Source organism: Budorcas taxicolor, chromosome 11, assembly GCF_023091745.1.
Source record: "Budorcas taxicolor isolate Tak-1 chromosome 11, Takin1.1, whole genome shotgun sequence".
NCBI lineage: Eukaryota > Metazoa > Chordata > Mammalia > Artiodactyla > Bovidae > Budorcas > Budorcas taxicolor.
The window spans coordinates 151,673,808-151,690,467 of record NC_068920.1 but is presented as its reverse complement, the minus strand read 5'-3'; the positions used below and the strand labels follow the sequence as shown (position 1 = coordinate 151,690,467).

The following is a 16,660-nucleotide window of genomic DNA, read 5'->3' as shown; positions in this document are numbered from 1 at the left end:
TTTTTCTTTCACTGGTTTGTTTGGGCCCTCACCTTGGGAGGGTTCAGTGGGGCTCCTGAGTGGGCTAGCAATCCTCTGGCATCCTAGCCACCTTCCCCTCAGCCCCCACCTCCTCCAAAAGCCGGAGCTAGTCTTTCATAAGATGACCCCAGGACCCTGGGAGAACAGGTCTTGAGCAGAAGAGGATTTACACATCCTGAAGGGTTGGGCTGCCTGCCTCCCCCCGCAGCTTAGTTTTCCAGCCTCTCTTTAGTGACAAGAAAGAGAGGAATGCACAAGAAAGAGCCTGTTCATGTTGACTCACCACGTCCCTAGGAGGCAGGAGATGTCCATCTGAAAAGGGCCAGTCACATCACCTCCTCGATGAAGCCTTCTGAGATTGCCCCAGTCAGATTTCTATAGGAGCCCAATTCAGAGCTGTACCCCAGACTCAGGCCCAGGCAAGGCAGAGTTGGACTGGGAGGACCTGTACTCCACAGATGAGAAAACAGAGGCACAGAGAAGGAAGCTGGACACGTCTATGTCACACAGTCTGGTGATGGCAGAGAAAGGGTTCAAGCAGTACTTTTAGCTTCTGGTACAAAATGATTTTCCTTAAAAAAGGAGTCCTCATGGCCAATACATCACATTCCGGAATCAGAAGTTCTGTTTAGATGCAGGGTTTGTTTTTTCTCTTTTTATTTATTTTTTATTTTTGGCCACACTCGGCAGCTTGCAGGAGCTTAGTTCCCCAGCCAGGCGTTGGACCCAGGCCCCCTGCAGTGGAAGTATGGAGTTCTAACCCCTGGAGCACCAGGGAAGTCCCATTATTTTTTCTCTATTTTGAAAATTTGATTTTGATCTGATTAGGGCAGAAGTTCCCCAGTTTTCTGCAGACCCCATTGTTTCCTATTGCATTCTACCCAGTCAAAGTCACACACTTCCGTCACCCTGGCTTCCACTCAGCATTCATTCAGCAAATATCTATTGAGCCTCTAATAGGTGCCAGGTACTGGGTGATAGGTACCAGGTGCTGATCCAGGTACTGGGAAAACCCAGAAGAGACCAAGATGGAAGACAAGCCACCCCTGCACCCCAATAGCTCTTGGGTTCCAGTGATATTAGGTTCACAGCCTCTGCCTCATTCTAATGGGGATCCATTAACATCCCCAGCTTGGTCTGGCTTCACCACCACCAGGGATATAAGAATTTGAGGTGCGATGAAATTATGGAAAAACCTCAAGCTTGTCTTCCATTTCAGGGTTGATGACTCAGACCACACAATTCTGTGAGATTCTTATTTTACTTTAGTTTCCTTCCTTACAACTTGGGACTGTGATCTTTACCCTACTTTCCTCTAGGGTTGTGTGAAAGCTATCTGGGTATTTGTAGAGCTCTACCATGAGCTCTAAACAGGGCGTGACTTTTTGACCTTGAGGGCTGCTGAAGTCTTCACCTGTTCAGGAAGCGGTTCGGCTCTGAGGAATGGTGCTGTCCTACTTGGCTTCAAGACTCTCTGCTCAGGGAGGGATGAGAATTTCTAGGGGGGTCGGGGGGAGGGCACCCCCTCGCACCCATTGCCAGATTGTGATAAGAATGATCAGGTGTTGCTTTTTCACTTCCCTCTGGGGTCATCAGCCTGAGGAAGCGGTGAGAACTGAGGGAGGGTGGAGGGGGAGGGGATTTCCTCTTTGTCGGCAGCTCAAACCCAGGCTGCCATCAGTACCTGGACCTTGCCCCTCGGTGGGAGCTCCTCCCATCTTCCAAGCTGTCAACAAAGCCAGCATCTCCCTTCTCTAGAAAGCGTCTGACCTACAGCATGAAGAACTGAGGTTAGCTTCACAGAAGGACTTCCTGGTGCCAGGGGAGAAGGCTGAGGCTCATGATGGAAGCTTGTAGAGGAAGAGGGCGGGCTCTAGCATGGCTTCAGTGGCATCTGTCCTGGAGTTAGGTGGGATGGAGGCAGATCTCAAGAAGGTTGGCTTGGTGTTGCTTGGAAAGAGTCATCGTGATTTCATTTTTGCCAGCTCTTCTCAAGGAAGTAGACTTGCAGGTACAAACCCTCCTGATTGCAGTTATTTATTGTGTGGGCTTCCGCCAGGACCATTTCAGCGCTGATGCTCACAGGTGTATGGCAATACTTGATGATAATGGGACATTGGGCCAGAACCTCTCCTCCCCTACCTTTCTCCCACCCGCCGGGCTACTTGGTCAACATTTTTATCTGATGTAAAGCTGTGGGAGCAGCAACCTTGGATTAATTGAACACTAGAGTCTGTGGGCGGTTGAGAACCTCAAGCGCTTTCCAAGGAGTAGTTCCTTAATTCTTGCAATAATGGGTAATATGCACGTCTCTACCTTTATATGTGCCGGCTACCACCCAACTGCTATTATCCCTATCTTACAGCTGTAGAAACACAGAAGTTAAGTAAATTGCCCAGGATTGCACAGCATACAGGGGGACTCAAACCCAGGCAGCCTGGACCCAGAGTCCACATTCAGAACCACCACGCTGGAAGCGCCTCGCCCACCTTGAGAAGTGGGGACTGTGATTATCTCCAACACACAGAAGAGGAAACCAACCAGATTGTTCCATCAGTCACAAGCATCACCAAGAATGTCTTTTATAACTGCCCGGAACACATTTAGGGTTAAACAAATAGCAATAGCTTGTGCCCTTTGTGTCTATAGCAAGCTTTCCCGGGAACACTTAATCCTCGTGCTCCCACAGAGGTAAGCAGGGTGGGGATCTGGACTTTCGTGTTTCCCAGCTGAAAGGGGTCTGGGATGTGAAGCTAGGGCACCTCACGCCTGGGCTGCACCTATTTACATTGGCCGCAGCTTTGAGCCCCTGTGATCCTTTGACTCGGGGTGTGGCCGAGAGACAGTCACTCAATGCTGGCTGTCATCTGACAGGCCCTGGACTATCAGGGTTGGAAGGGGCCTTAGTGATTTACTGAGTGATGAGATTAGTCAGCCTGGCTGGGAATGGTTCCAGGCTCTTACCTGGACAGCCTCTGGCCTCCTTTGATCAGTGGAGCGACATGGCCTGAGGCTTACTTGCTCTAGTTTCCTGCCTCCCAATTAAAGAATGACCACAGGTATGCGTTCCATTGTTTCGAGAGTCCTTAGCCTCAGGTTGCTTTAGGGAAAAAGAAAGATCCTGTTGGATCTCCTGGAAGATGAATCTTCTGCCTTCCAGTTTTATATGCTCTGTAGATAACCCACCTGGAGACTCTGATTCCATAACCTGGAGAGAGTCCTCCCGGAGGCAGCTCAGGAGGAAGGGCAGCAAAGACCCACCAGCTGGTTACCTTGAGTAAGTCACGGAGGTCTCAGAGCCTCTCTGCCTTTCCTGACCACGGGGTGGGTGAGCCTGAGGACCCACCGAGATAAAGGGAGAGGCTGTTTTGTAAACAGTAAAAGGGGAGACCGTGTGATCGGGGGCTGCTTGCCGGAAGAACTGATCTGTCTTGGCCCAGCTCCTTAGCCTCTAAACGCTGTCCCCCTTTCCTTTGTCCACTGACCACGGTCCAGATGCCTGAATCATTTACAACCGCAAACTTTCTCTGAGCCTGTAGAGAGGTGCTCCATGGTGCTCAGAATTGGGGTGTTGAACCCCAGAGAAGGAAACTGCAGGTCTACCCAGGACCCTATGTCCTGCGAGCCAGAGTCAGGGGAAGCCAGAACGCCCAAGCGAAGGCAGTTTCCAGCAGGAAGGTTTCTGTTCATATTTGCTCTTCATATATACACAGAAAAGGCACGTTTGTGTTGAATTTCACAAAGTGGACACACACCTGTGTTACCACTACCTGGCTCAAGAAATGACTTGACCAACCCCCTGGGAACTCCCTCGGGGCCCCTTCCTAGTCTCGCCCACCCCGGCTCTGACTTTTAGCACCAAGGCTTGATTTCACCTCTGAATGGTAAACAAATGGAATCCGTCCAGAGCTTCTTTCACTCAGTGCTGTGTGTGTGGGAGCTGCATCCTGGTGATGTCAGTGGCTGCAGCATGTTCCTTCTCCCTGATGTACATGGACGCCCACACTTGGTCACACCTGATCTGTCCGATAGTGGGCAGTGGGGTCGTTTCCAGTTTTCCACGCGCTCTGAATGTTCTAGTCCACGTCTCGGGGTGAGCTGATGTGCACTTTCTTTGAGGGTACGAACTTGGGGTGGAATGATAGGCTCGTAAGAGGTGGTTGGCTTGGTTGTAGTAGATGCCAGCAGGAAGGATTTAAACAAGTAGTTAAGCAGGACTTCTAGACCTGCAGACTGTGGTGGGCTAGCTCTTGTCACACCTCTTGAAATTTCCTCTGGAAAACAGGAGGAAGAGGCTGAATTAGGCAGGCCTGCGTTGGAGGCTGGGGTGGGTAGTCCTTGGCCTCTGTCGGGTTTTGTTCCCCTTTCCATAGTCTGTCTGGATTCCCAGTCTGTACTCCCAAGGAGGTATCTGAGTCCACTTGGAAGGGATGGGTAGGAGGGTTTTAAGCTTCATTTCTCTGCATCAGCCAAAGCCTCCTGTGTCCTGTTTTACATAGTAGGATTTTGAGAATGACAACATGTGATTATTGTTTTGTTTTTCTTAAAAATAAAAAAGCTTTAGCTATGCAACATTTGAAAATTGTTGAAAGGACCGCTGTGAGGTCCCTTCCATTTGGATAATTCTATTTCGGGATCAGGAGGGGGGTGTTGGAAGGGTTAAGCATTATTCAGTCAAAGAGCAGGGCTGGGCCTCAGTGACCTTTTTAAAGTTCCTAAAGCTCAGCTCATGATGCGGGAGATCTCAGTAGTTTCTATTAAAATAGTGTTCAGACAAACGGAAAGCTTACAGGATGTGGGGGAGAGGCTCCATGTGGAGGGGCGTTTGGGTGGCCTTTCAGCTAGGAGTCTTGAGGACTCCTTCAGCCACCCCTCTGCATTTTTGTTTTTTTTTCTTTTTTAGTTCTCCACCAGCTGTTCCTGGTGGTTGTCACTTGGGTTGTTTGGGTTCAGAATGGTTCTTGTTTTCGCCCAGGAGTGGGTGACGCTGCTGTCTGTCCTGAGGGTGGTGGCTTTCCTTCCTCCAACGCCAGGCCGAGTTTGGACCTGTAGTTTCGCTTGGTGAGGGAGGCTGGGCCCTTCCTGGGCACCGAGAGAGGAACGTCTCTGCCTTTGGCATGCAGCTCTGAGTCAACAGGCCTGATAAACAGCCCACTTCCCAGGATCAGCAAGGAACAAAGCCCCTGACGGCTACAGGATCCGCCCACCCCTCTTCCTGAAACAGCTGCTTATTCTTTTGACAGGAGTCAGAACGCTGCACCTTCGCTTCCTCCCAGCCCTGCCTCCTTCTGCAAAACGGAGCTCAATAGAACTTGGTACTTTTGCCTTTTACTCTGGGAGGAGAGAAGCGGACAATGAGGTATGTGACACGGTGGAATGGTCTACCTCTGCTGGGTTGGGGTCCCTGGGGGTATGGTGAGCCGGCTGCAGCGTGGACACTCCCAGGGGAGGAGCCCTGCTCTCCCCCTGACTTCTTGCTGGAATCCTCCAGTCGTTCTGGAAGACAACAAAGTCCTCCTCTCCCGGCGTTGGATCTAGAAGTGGGTGCTGGCGGGATCCTGGCTCAGTCCCTGGAAGCTCTGCTGGAGTTTGCTGCCCCTGGCAGGACCTCACAGGGTGGGGCTGCAGCCTGGGGTTTTTCTGGGACTCAAAGTGCCAATGCAGGGGTAGGAGGGCTTGCCCTGTGGGTGCATGCAGAGCCCTCTCGGGGCAGCACTGACCCTTCATTTACTTCGCCTTATTTCTCCTGGGAAAACTCTTGCACAATGATTCCTGGGTCAGGCAGCAAGGAAAAGCTGGCTGGACCCAGGCTTCAGATTTCCTGAAGGGGATTCTAGAAAGGGCATTGTGAGAATCCCTGCAAAAACAGGTTGTTCCGCCTGTGGTGACTGGAGCAACAGCTAGTCGTATATTTAGTCTGAGGCTTGTCTCTTAGTTTCCTCTGTCTGCGTTTACTTTGACCCTTATAATGAAAAACATAACTGGAAACAGACTTCCATGTGCCTTTTTTTCCCCCCACAAATTATACCATGTTTCTTCTAACACGGAGCATCTCTCCCTAATGCCCACCAGTTCAGAGAGATTTTAGAGTAAAAGCAGAACTCTGTCCTCACCCCCAGCACCACCTCCCTGCCAGGAGCTGGGCCAGGAGGGCAGAGGGTCTGCTTTTCAAACACAGCATCCCCCCATCACCCCCTTGAGGGTAAGCCCAGCGATCTCAGCCTTTGTGAAAGGCTATAATCTCAGTTTCCTCAGCTATAAAGCTGCTGTGCTGACCAGGATGAGGGATGAACAGGATGGAGTGAGTAAGGAAGGCTCAAATGCCAGGTACACAGGAGGCACCTGGAGGTGACAGGGGCATTAAACCGACTAGGCGCACCAGCTGGTCCAAGGAAGCCTGTGATGGGCTAGTTTTGGGCCAGTTGCTTAGTGATAACTGTGAAAGGCAGGCTTCCCAGGTGGTATTAGTGGTGAAGAACCCACCTGCCAATGCAGGAAACGTAAGAGAGGCAGGAGCCATCTTCCTGGGTCAGGAAGATCCCATGGAGGAGGGCACAGCTTCCCGCTCCAGTATTCTTGTCTGGAGAATCCCATGGACAGAAGAACCTGGTGGGCTACAGTCTATAAGGTCACAAGAGTTGGACACTGAAGCAACTTAGCATGCATGTACCCACTCATGCAACCATGAAAGGGAAAACGAAAGGATGTGGCTAAGAGACCTGGCTGCTGCATCTGTGGGTAAGCCTGCATGTCTGCTGAGGACAAAAGAGATAAAAGGATGAGGCCTGGAGGCCAGCTTTCTGGACCTGAATCCTGGCCCCACTGCTTTATGCTGTGTGACACTGGGCAAGTCACTTAACCTTTCTGAGCCTCCATTTTCATGTCTATAAAATGAGGATAATACTAGAGTGACTTAACGGGGTCATTATGAGGCTTCCCTGAGAGACTGCTGGTAAAGCGTTTAGCCCAGGCCCTGGCCTGGTTCAGTTGAGGGGCATCCAAGTGTTGCAGGGCCAGAAGCTTATTTCATTTCCAGGCTCACTTTAGGAAAAAGAATGCAAAGTGGAAGTAAATGCCGCCATCCCTTGGTATCCACTGGGGATTGGTTCTGAGACCCTCGCAGATACCAAAATCCAGGGACACTCAAGTCCCTTACATAACATGGTATGGTATTTACATACAACCCACATACATCTTCCCATTTACTTTTAATCACCTCAAGATTACTTAGAATACCTAGTACGGTGTAAATGCTATGTAAATAGTTGCCTGCACGCAGCAAATTCGAGTTTTGCTTTTTGAAGCTTTCCTGGAATTTTTTGTTTTTTAGTGTTTTTGATCCGTGGTTGGTTGAATCTGCGGATGAAACCCATGGGTATGGAAGGCTGGCCGTATTTAGGAAAGGAGGAGACATCCGAACATGTAACAAAAACTGACAAATGCTCTCCGTAGGAAAAAGTCCAGAAAATAACATTGTAATAAAGTGTGAAGATAATATAAAAATGATTAGTATTACTCAGCTGTCCGATGCACCTGTTATATTTTGGCTGCAAACTCTTGGACTGTCTCTTTGCTGACTTTGTAATATCATTTTAAATTGAGACAAAAAGAAGACAAATCAGTTTTTGCCTCTGCTGCTGCTGCTAAGTCGCTTTGGTTGTATCTGACTCTGTGCGACCCCATAGACGGCAGCCCACCAGGCTCCCCTGTCCCTGGGATTCTCCAGGCAAGAACACTGGACTGGGTTGCCATTTCCTTCTCCAATGCATGAAAGAGAAAGGTGAAAGTGAAGCTGCTCAGTCATGCCGACTCTCAGCGACCTCATGGACTGCAGCCCACCAGGCTCCTCCGTCCATGGGATTTTCCAGGCAAGAGTACTGGAGTTTTGCCTCTAGCATGGTTAAGTCAAAGGTTGCGTTTTATTACCTCGAGTTTAGAATAGTTTCTTTTGGCTTCACAGCTTGTTATTGGTGATGCCATGGCTGTGAATCGCTTGGCAGTTTCCTGCTCAGGTGACTCCAGCCAGAGCTCCAGAGAACTCAGCTCTTCCATCCTGGATGGGGTGGTAAGGCTGTGTTGGGGGAATATGGGCACCAGGTAGCTGTGAACTCTGGATTACCGTGACCCCTGAGACCCCCAAGTGGGGAGCAGAACAGCAGTTAGTTCAGCTCCTTCTCTGGATCACAGTGGGAAGCTCCTGGGAGCTCAGCAAGGCCCACCTGGGGCAGGTTGGGTCTGCAGGGAGTGGGGTCAGGCCCCAGGCCCCACCTGCAGCCCCAGGACTGGTGTGATTCCTCCAGACAGGGCTGCACCTCGTCTCCGGGAAGCATTTGAGCCTTAACCACTCCCCACCCCAACGGGAGAGCAGGCCCAGTTTGCCAAGGGGGCCTGACATGGAGGTTTCTTAAGTTTCCAGGTCAGTTGACCTGTGGACTCAACATGACTTGGTTGGCAGTCTTCTCTCGTGATCATCACTTCCAGGAAACTGGGGCTATTGCAGAAACATGAGTTTGGTGTGGCTGAGTGAACCTGCCCTCGGCAATGAGACTTCCAGCCCTCTGGCTGATTTCTCACCAGGTCCCAGGTCAATCAGAAAGACTGTGGTGGAAAGTTAAGTCCACAGGACTTGTTTCAAGGATGGGGAGACTGAGGCCAGAGAAACCATGACTCAGTTCACAAAGCCACTTCATGTGGCTGCTGGGGGTGCCATTTGAGCCTCCTCTTCTTCTCTTCCCCATTGTAAGCCATGGGGCAAACGTGATGTCCGCGGGACCCTGAGCTGGGGGCAGTGGGGAGTGGAGCTGACTAGCACATCAGTCAGCGGGCAGGGAGGGCTCGCCTGTGACCCTTCTGGGTCCTGCAGTCTCTGATGGAGCCACGTGTTTCTGACTCTTTCCCCTAAAAAAAGCAGCGTCCTCATTTCGACTGTCATTTGTGGAGCATTTACTGCCCACCAGCACAACGTGCTGTGTAAACATGGCCTCTTTTTGTCCTTTCAAGAACCCTAGAGGGGGGCGTATTTGAAGCTCCATTTTGTCTGTGTAAACAGAGGCTCAGAGCCAGAGAACTTGCCTGGGGTGTGCGTCAAGGGCTGCACAGCCTTAGCTGCCAGACTCATTTCTGCCCGGAACGCTGGATCTAAATGTTACGATGGAGGATGTGGAAGATGAATGATAGGAAGTTTCCCGAAGGGTGACTAATAGTCAGTTCCTGGCCCTCTCTCCCACCCCACTGCCCACCCCCTCACCTGCTTTGTTTCGTTTGCAACACTTGTCACTGTCTGACACGTATCGTTTTGAGTCTCTTGACCCCATGCAGTGGTCCAGAAGTGACTGCGGCTCTAGGTTGCAGGATGGGATGGGTTCCAGGGACGGGGGGGACGAATCACAGGCAGAGAGGAGGATTTAGCCTGCGGGAAGGCACTGCTTTCCCCCTGCTCTGCCCCAGATAATGGCTTTTCCAGGGCTTCTGAGTGCCCAGTGATTCAAGCTGAGATGCTCACCTCTCCCCCTGATGTGAGATGGGGAAAACAAGGGGCCACTAGACTTCCCTTCAGAGAGGAGTTTTGCTGGAAAGGAATACCTGAACTTATACCAGATGGGGTGGAATGATGAGATTCTTTCAAGCCTTGGGTGTGTGTATCATCTGTGTGGAAGAATTAATTTATGGGCCTCATGGAAAAGTGTGACACTCCAGGGAAACAGAAGCGGAAAAGGAGGCAGGGGAAGGGGGTAAGGAAGGTGGAGAAATGACAGTGTGACCCTGCCTTGCGAAATGCACTGGGGTTTTTAGCACCATCTGCACATATTCCAGGAGTGCAGGTGGTTTTATTTGGAAGCCACGGTAAGGGCTGAGTTCTGGGAGTGGTCCAGGAGCAGCCCGTGTGGGTGGTAGGTTGGATTCAGAGAGAAATCGCAAACACCATTGACAAGAGGGCTGAGAGATGCTGGGAGGGCTCAGGTGGAACTGGGCCTGGCTGGGCTAACCAGATCCTCTGAGGGGTGGGGCCAGGTGACTCAGCTAGTCACACTCTCCCATGTAAGACAGGGTGTTAGTACCTGTAGGGCCTAATTCAGGGGCTTCCCGGGTGGCTCAGTGGTAAAGAGTCTGCCTACAATGCAGGGGAGGTTTGTGTTAGTTGCTCAGTCGTGTCCAACTGTATGCTACCCCACTGACTGTAGCCCACCAGGCTTTTCTGTCCATGGGATTCTCCAGGCAAGAATACTGGAGTGGGTTGCCATGCTCTCTTCCAGAGGGTCTTCCCTACCCACGGATCGAACCCTGGTCTCCTGCATTGTAGGTGGGCTCTTTACCATCTGAGCAACAAGGAAAGGGTGCAATGCAGGGGTCACGGGTTCAGTCCCTGGTTTGAGAAGATCCCCTGGAGGAGGGCATGGCAACCCACTCCAGTATTCTTACCTGGAGAATCCCATGGACAGAGGAGCCTGGCTGTGCTACCGCCTATAGGGTCACAAAGAATCAGACGCTACTGAGCACACACAGGGCCTAATTCTATGCTCTACCCCTCAAATGGGCTATTTAGAAGCAAGCCCACATTTCCTACTTGGTGGGTAAGATAGTCAACTACCAGTCTTAAGAATGACGCAGTTTTGAAAATTCTGAGACAAACACATCAGTGAAGGGATTTTAGATCATATTGCCTGCCAAATGCCTCATCATATCCAGAGAGAAAAATGAAAATGTTTTCAAAGACCCACTGGTCTCCCTGCCAACCCTTCTGTCGCCAGTGCTTTGCTGAAGGACTCGAGATTGACTCATTTGGGCAGCTTCCAACTGTGAGTCTTTTAACAAGAGTGACACCTGACCACAGCAAAAAGTCAGCAGATTCAAGTCATTTATAGGATCCAGAAAGAAATGGGCTCCAAGGGACTTCCCTGGTGGTCTGGTGGTTAAGAATCTGCAGGTTAAGAATCCCTTCCAATGCAGGGGTTGATGGTTGATCCCTGGTCCAGGACCTAAGGCCGGCCCCACAAGCTGCTGGACAACTAAGCCTGCACTCTACAAGGAAGACCCAGAGCAGCCAAAATTTAAAAAATAAGAAAAATATTAAAAATGGGCTTCAAGAGTTGTCTCTGGGGCTAATTTCTGAGTTTAAAAAAATCAAACACCTGCATTTGGAGAGGGGATGAGGGCGTGTCCCTGATGTACGTGTCAGTGTTCTCTACGACGAGAGTTGTTTGTTTAACGTTTCTTACACTGCGAGAAAATTTGTGTTTGATCCTCAGCAGGTGGGGTTGATAAAGCTTCAGATGGCTGGGGCTTGATCAAAGAAAATCAAAGTCGCCTGGCCTTTCCAAAGAGCTCTTAATCAGGCTGCAGCACAGAACAGATGGATAGACCTTCAGAGCCCCTAATTTGCATCAATTTGCATTTATTGTTTAGCATGTTCTTATTCCAAAACCCTTATTCTTTTCTCTCAAATATGTTTTGAGCTTTTGCTGAGTATCAGGCACTTTGCTTTCTTCACTGGATCCTCCCAACAGCCCGTTTTATGGACACCAGTAAGAAGAACTGGCAAATTTTGAGCATTTACAGGATGCCAGGCACAATGCTAAACATTTTACAGAGGCCATCTCTTGCAACCAGCACCATTTTTATCCCCATTTTAAAGACGAGGAAACCCATCTAATGTGGTCCATTACAAGTCCAAGTGTCCCTTTTCTGAATCCCTTAGGGCCAAATATGTTGGAATTCAGAATTTTTTTTTGTATGCAGAGTATTTATCATATTTTATGTAATGTCCCAATGCAGCAGCAGCAGCACGTAACAAAATACATCAATATTTATACAAAGGAACATTTAAACAGCCTCACTGAGAGGGATAAAGATTATAAATAGCCTCACATCAGTTAGGGCCTGGATGTCAATTGAATTATAAACAGGCTTTCAGTTTTCAGAGCTTGCTGGAGTCAGATGAGTGTCTGAGAAGCTGCTACGTATGTCTCAAATCCCTACTTCACTCCCAAACTCCTGTGTTCTAATCACCATCCACACTTCTCTGGGAGGGACCACAGCAGTAGAGCAGGGTGGCCACAGTCTCAGTCCAGACCTGTTTGTTTCCAAACCCTGGCCTTTCCTTGCACGCAATGCTCATGGTATTGACATAGAAATCAAGTGGCTTTTCCCAGCAGCCAGGATGAGTTGCAAGCATTCCTCTGCATTTTGTAACTTTGCCTTGGGTCCCGGGCTCTGTGTACCAGCTCACGAGGTATTCACAAGGAAGAAGCTCAAACTGAGGTGTCCCTGTGGCCCAGCAGGTCAATCTTCTCATGGTCTGTGGAACACCACTGGTCACAGTTGTATCTGAAAGCAGGAGGGTGAGTTATGACCTTGAGTTCAGCCCTGGCTTTTCCATTTCCAAACAGAGCTCACTTTCTAAGCAAGAAATGTCATGGCTGGTAACCCCACACTTCCTCTTCTTTAACTGGATTTAATAATAAAAGTGATGAAGGGACTATCCCTGGCGGTCCAGTGATTAAGACTCCGCTCTTCCAATGCAAGGGGTGGGTGCAGGTTCTATCCCTGGTCAGGGAACTAAGATCCCACATACCACTCAGTGAGGCCAAAAAGTTGTTTAAAAAGTAGGGAGGAAAAAGAAAATAATAATAAAGGTGATGGAGCACAGGAGATCCAAGCCAGGAATCATTTCAGAACCCTCTTTGAAAAGAGTTAGAGAATAACCTGTTCCATGAAGGACCATCTTGGTGCTTTCTCACTTTATTTCACACACTCACTAGGTGATGGCCTCTTCTGGCTCTTTGAGGGCACAGAGGATTCAGGGTTAAATAAGAAGACATCCCTTTCGCCCTCAGGAAGCTCACAGGAATGATCAGAGGCGATGGAGCCAAATGTGGTTGTTGCCACGTGAGCCGCCTCCCGAGGTGATATGTGCGGCAACATGAGCAGAGTGATGGGGGAGCTGGAGGAAGGAAAGGGGACTACGCTGGTGGTTAGGGGTAGGGAGTGATGTCTTGCCACTCACATGGTTCACTGGACCCAGGGTAGATAAAGCACAACCAGGGAAGCTGGAAGAAGACTCAAGGAGCCGGAGGGACTACAGACATGTTTATTCTCTCCCAGCGGCAGCAGCAAGTCTTCAAAGACTACCGATAAACTAAGACAGACAAAAGTGGCCCATGGCCAAGTAGGTGCAAAGGCCCAGTGCTACCAAGGTCAGCAGTATTGTTGTTTACAGAGCACAAGGTGAGAGGCTGTGAGAGGGTGGGACAGGAGAGCCTGACTGACTCCATGTTGGCAGTCATTTTCTCCACAGGTGGTTTCACCAAGGCCATGGCACTGGCTCCCTGCTGTCTACTCTCACGGTTCCTCCACCTGCTGGTCCTCTCCTTCTCGCCCCCTTCTCTATCCTACCTTCGAGTGTCGGCATCTTTAAGCTTCAGCCCGGGGCCCTCCTTCCCTTTTGTCTCTCTCCATTATCTCCTTGGTAATTGAATTTATTCCCTTCACGTTAAATATCATCCTTGGTCTATGGACACTCCCCCAATTGCACGGCCTGCCCACATTTCTCTGATGAACTGCAGAGTTGAGTTCTGCTTGCCTGTGAGTCTCCATTCAGGTGTTCACACGCTCCTTGAAATTCACGCATCCAAGAGGGAACTCATCATCATTTTGCTCCAAGCCTAATTCCTCCAACCAATCTGACTAAATTCTACAACCTACCTGCTTAAGCAGAAACCTTATTTCTTCCTTCCTCCCTAATGGCTAAATTACCAGCCAAATCCTATCAATTCTCTCTCTAAAGTACGTTTTGAATGCAATCAACCATTGAGCCAGCCCATCTCTTTATTAAAGAATTTCATGTATTTAATTTTGGTTGCCCTGGCTCTTTGTTGCTAGGCAAGGGCTTTCTCTGGTTGTGGTGGGCAGACTTCTCATTGCGATGGCTTCTTTTGTTGCGGATCACAGGCTCTGAGCGTGTGGTGCTTCAGTGGTTGTAGCACATAGGCTCAACAGTAGTTTTGGCTTGAGGGCTTCAGAGCACCTGGTATGTGGGATCATCCCAGACTAGGGATTGAACCCTTGTCCCCTGCATCGGCAGGCAGATTCTTAACCACTGGACCACCAGGGAAGTCTCCAGTCCATCTCCCCTGTTGCAATTAGAATGGTCTAGCTTGTCGTTTTATCCGCTCCCCACACCCAGTGCCCAGATGGGTCTCTCTGAATGAAGATGGGGCGGGTGACTCTCCAGCTTCAGATGCTTTTGTGGGTCCCCACCCTCTTTCCATGCCCTTCCAGCCTCTGACTGCCCTTGCCCGCCCTCTGACTCCTGGCCATCACCACCACCACCCCGCCTCTTTCACTCAGGTGGGACAGCTGCACTATTTTTTTCTTGTCCACGTTTTTTGCTTTTGTTTTCCCAAACACAGGAAGCTTTTTCTCTAATCAGCCTGGTATAGATGCTATTTCTGAAATAGTCTCATCCCTTCTCATGGGACTTTCTTTTCCATCCTATCTTCACCCCATGGGAAGCTTTAAAATCATCTGCCCAGTGAGCCCTTCCCCAACCACCCAAATCAAAGTACTTCCCAAGCTGTAATTCTCTACCCAGCACCCCTTCCCCCTTGGATCACAATTTCATGCAGCAATGAAGAAATATTTATGTACCTACTATGTGCCAGCTGTGTGGGTATGGGAGGGAAAGGCCACCTGGGAAATGGTTGGGTCTCAATTGTAAAAGACCAGCATGCTTTCCGCTCTGAATGGCAGAGCACGTAGTAGGATATCAGAGGCAGCAGAGCCATTGAATTGATCATTCCCCAAGGTCACATGCCGAGAGTTAGTGCTATCAAGTCAGAGGAGGCCAGCAACCATGGGAACCATTAGCTCAACCCTCACTCTAGAAAAATGGTACAGATGAACTTGTTTGCAAAGTAGAAATAGTCACAGATGTAGAGAACAAATTTAAGGTTATCAAGTTGGGGAGGGGCGAGATGGGATGAATTGAGAGATTGGTATTCACATACTGATCCTGCTGTGTATTAAATAGATAACTAATGAGAACCTGATGACTAATGAGAACCTTCTGTATAGCACAAGGAACTGTACTCAGTGCTCTGTGATGACCTAACTGGGAAGGCGGAGAAGGCAACGGCACCCCACTCCAGTAACCTTGCCTGGAAAATCCCATGGATGGAGGAGCCTGGTAGGCTGCAGTCCATGGGGTCGCTAAGAGTCAGACACGACTGAGCGACTTCACGTTCACTTTTCCCTTTCATGCATTGGAGAAGGGAAATGGCAACCCACTCCAGTGTTCTTGCCTGGAGAATCCCAGGGACGGGGGAGCCTGATGGGCTGCCGTCTATGGGGTCACACAGAGTCGGACACGACTGAAGTGACTTAGCAGTAGCAGCAGCTGGGAAGGAAATCTAAAAATGAGGGGATATGTGTATATGTATAGCTGATTTACTTTACTGTATAGTTGCCGGGGTCCAGCCCCGGTGGATCCAGGGAATTCGAAGGGTGGACGGCGTTGGCGTGGAAAGACTTGTTTATTTATTAATATAAGATTAGATTAAGAAACTGTAGTGTAGTAGGAAGATTAAGTGGAAGAAAAGGGCTGAATAGCTTGGTTTACGTGGAAGGCCAATAAAATTCCAGACAAGGAATTTGCACCATCTACGTTGGGCCACTGGCGCTCGCTTGAATATCTAAGGGTGCCTCGCCTTAAGCTCCCTTTCGCCTGGGTCTTAACAGCCAGGGCAAATAAGTAGACCTGGTGAGCCTCCGCGCCCCAGGTGGAGATTCAGCCTGAAATTAAAGAAAAGAGCAGAGAGAGGGAAAGGGAGAGAAGAAGAGAGAAAGACACGGGGGGGAGCCAGATTCCCAAGAAACCAGGCCCAGAGACTAGTCCGAGAAACTGGTCCAATCCTTTATTGTTCAGAAGGCCTTTTATACTTTTGATAAAATATGGAGATCAATGGGTAACACAAAATTATGTAGCGTTCGCAGCCCAGACTCTTTCTATACATCATTTTGTATACAAAAGGTCTCAGGTGATTTATATTATCTTCTGGCCAAGAGGCTTGTTAACACCTTTTGGCTCTCTTCCTTAATGAATGTTAATTTTGTTTCCCCTGAAGTGTTTTTCTTTAATCTGCATCTCCTTAAAGCATTAAAGTTACATCTCTATAGAACAAAGGTGCAGTGGGATATAACAAAGAAGGTGCTTAACTCAAAGATCTAATGTTGCTAATACAAGGTCTACTACTTGTTTTTCTATATACCAACTATATCTAAAAATAAAGGATATGAAAATTTGGCAGCAAGCATTGACTCAACAAATGAAACCTTTAATCAGTCCTATTCTAAAGATTTTGACTCCTCGGAAGCCCCTGCATTCCTAGGACGTTTTAAGCTTCCTGTGCCTCCTGCGGTCAGGAGGCCTCAAACAATCACACGTGCAGCTGTATGAGTCCTGCAGGCAGGCTAGAAAGCCATCAGAGGGGTTTTTGGATTGAAACACTCTTTCAAATGCAGAAGACTAAAGCCCTGAATTGACTTTTTCCAGAAAATGTCAGCAGAGTGGAAAAGCAGAGCACAAAAGCCGGCAGATTTTTGTTGGGGTACATGCTTAGGAATTTCCAGAGGGGTCCCTGAA

At 49.2% G+C, this 16,660-nt stretch overlaps 1 protein-coding gene across 2 annotated transcripts in view; it reads left to right on the top strand.

Annotated features, from left to right (window-relative positions):
* GGTA1 (glycoprotein alpha-galactosyltransferase 1 (inactive)) overlaps positions 1-16,660 on the top strand; it is a 72,688-nt gene that overhangs the window by 32,684 nt on the left and 23,344 nt on the right. For both annotated transcript variants that reach the window (XM_052648481.1, XM_052648480.1), the window contains exon 2: positions 5,265-5,380. In XM_052648481.1, the coding sequence (XP_052504441.1) occupies positions 5,376-5,380 (5 nt within the window). In that variant the 5' untranslated portion in view covers positions 5,265-5,375. The remainder of the gene's footprint in view (positions 1-5,264; positions 5,381-16,660) is intronic.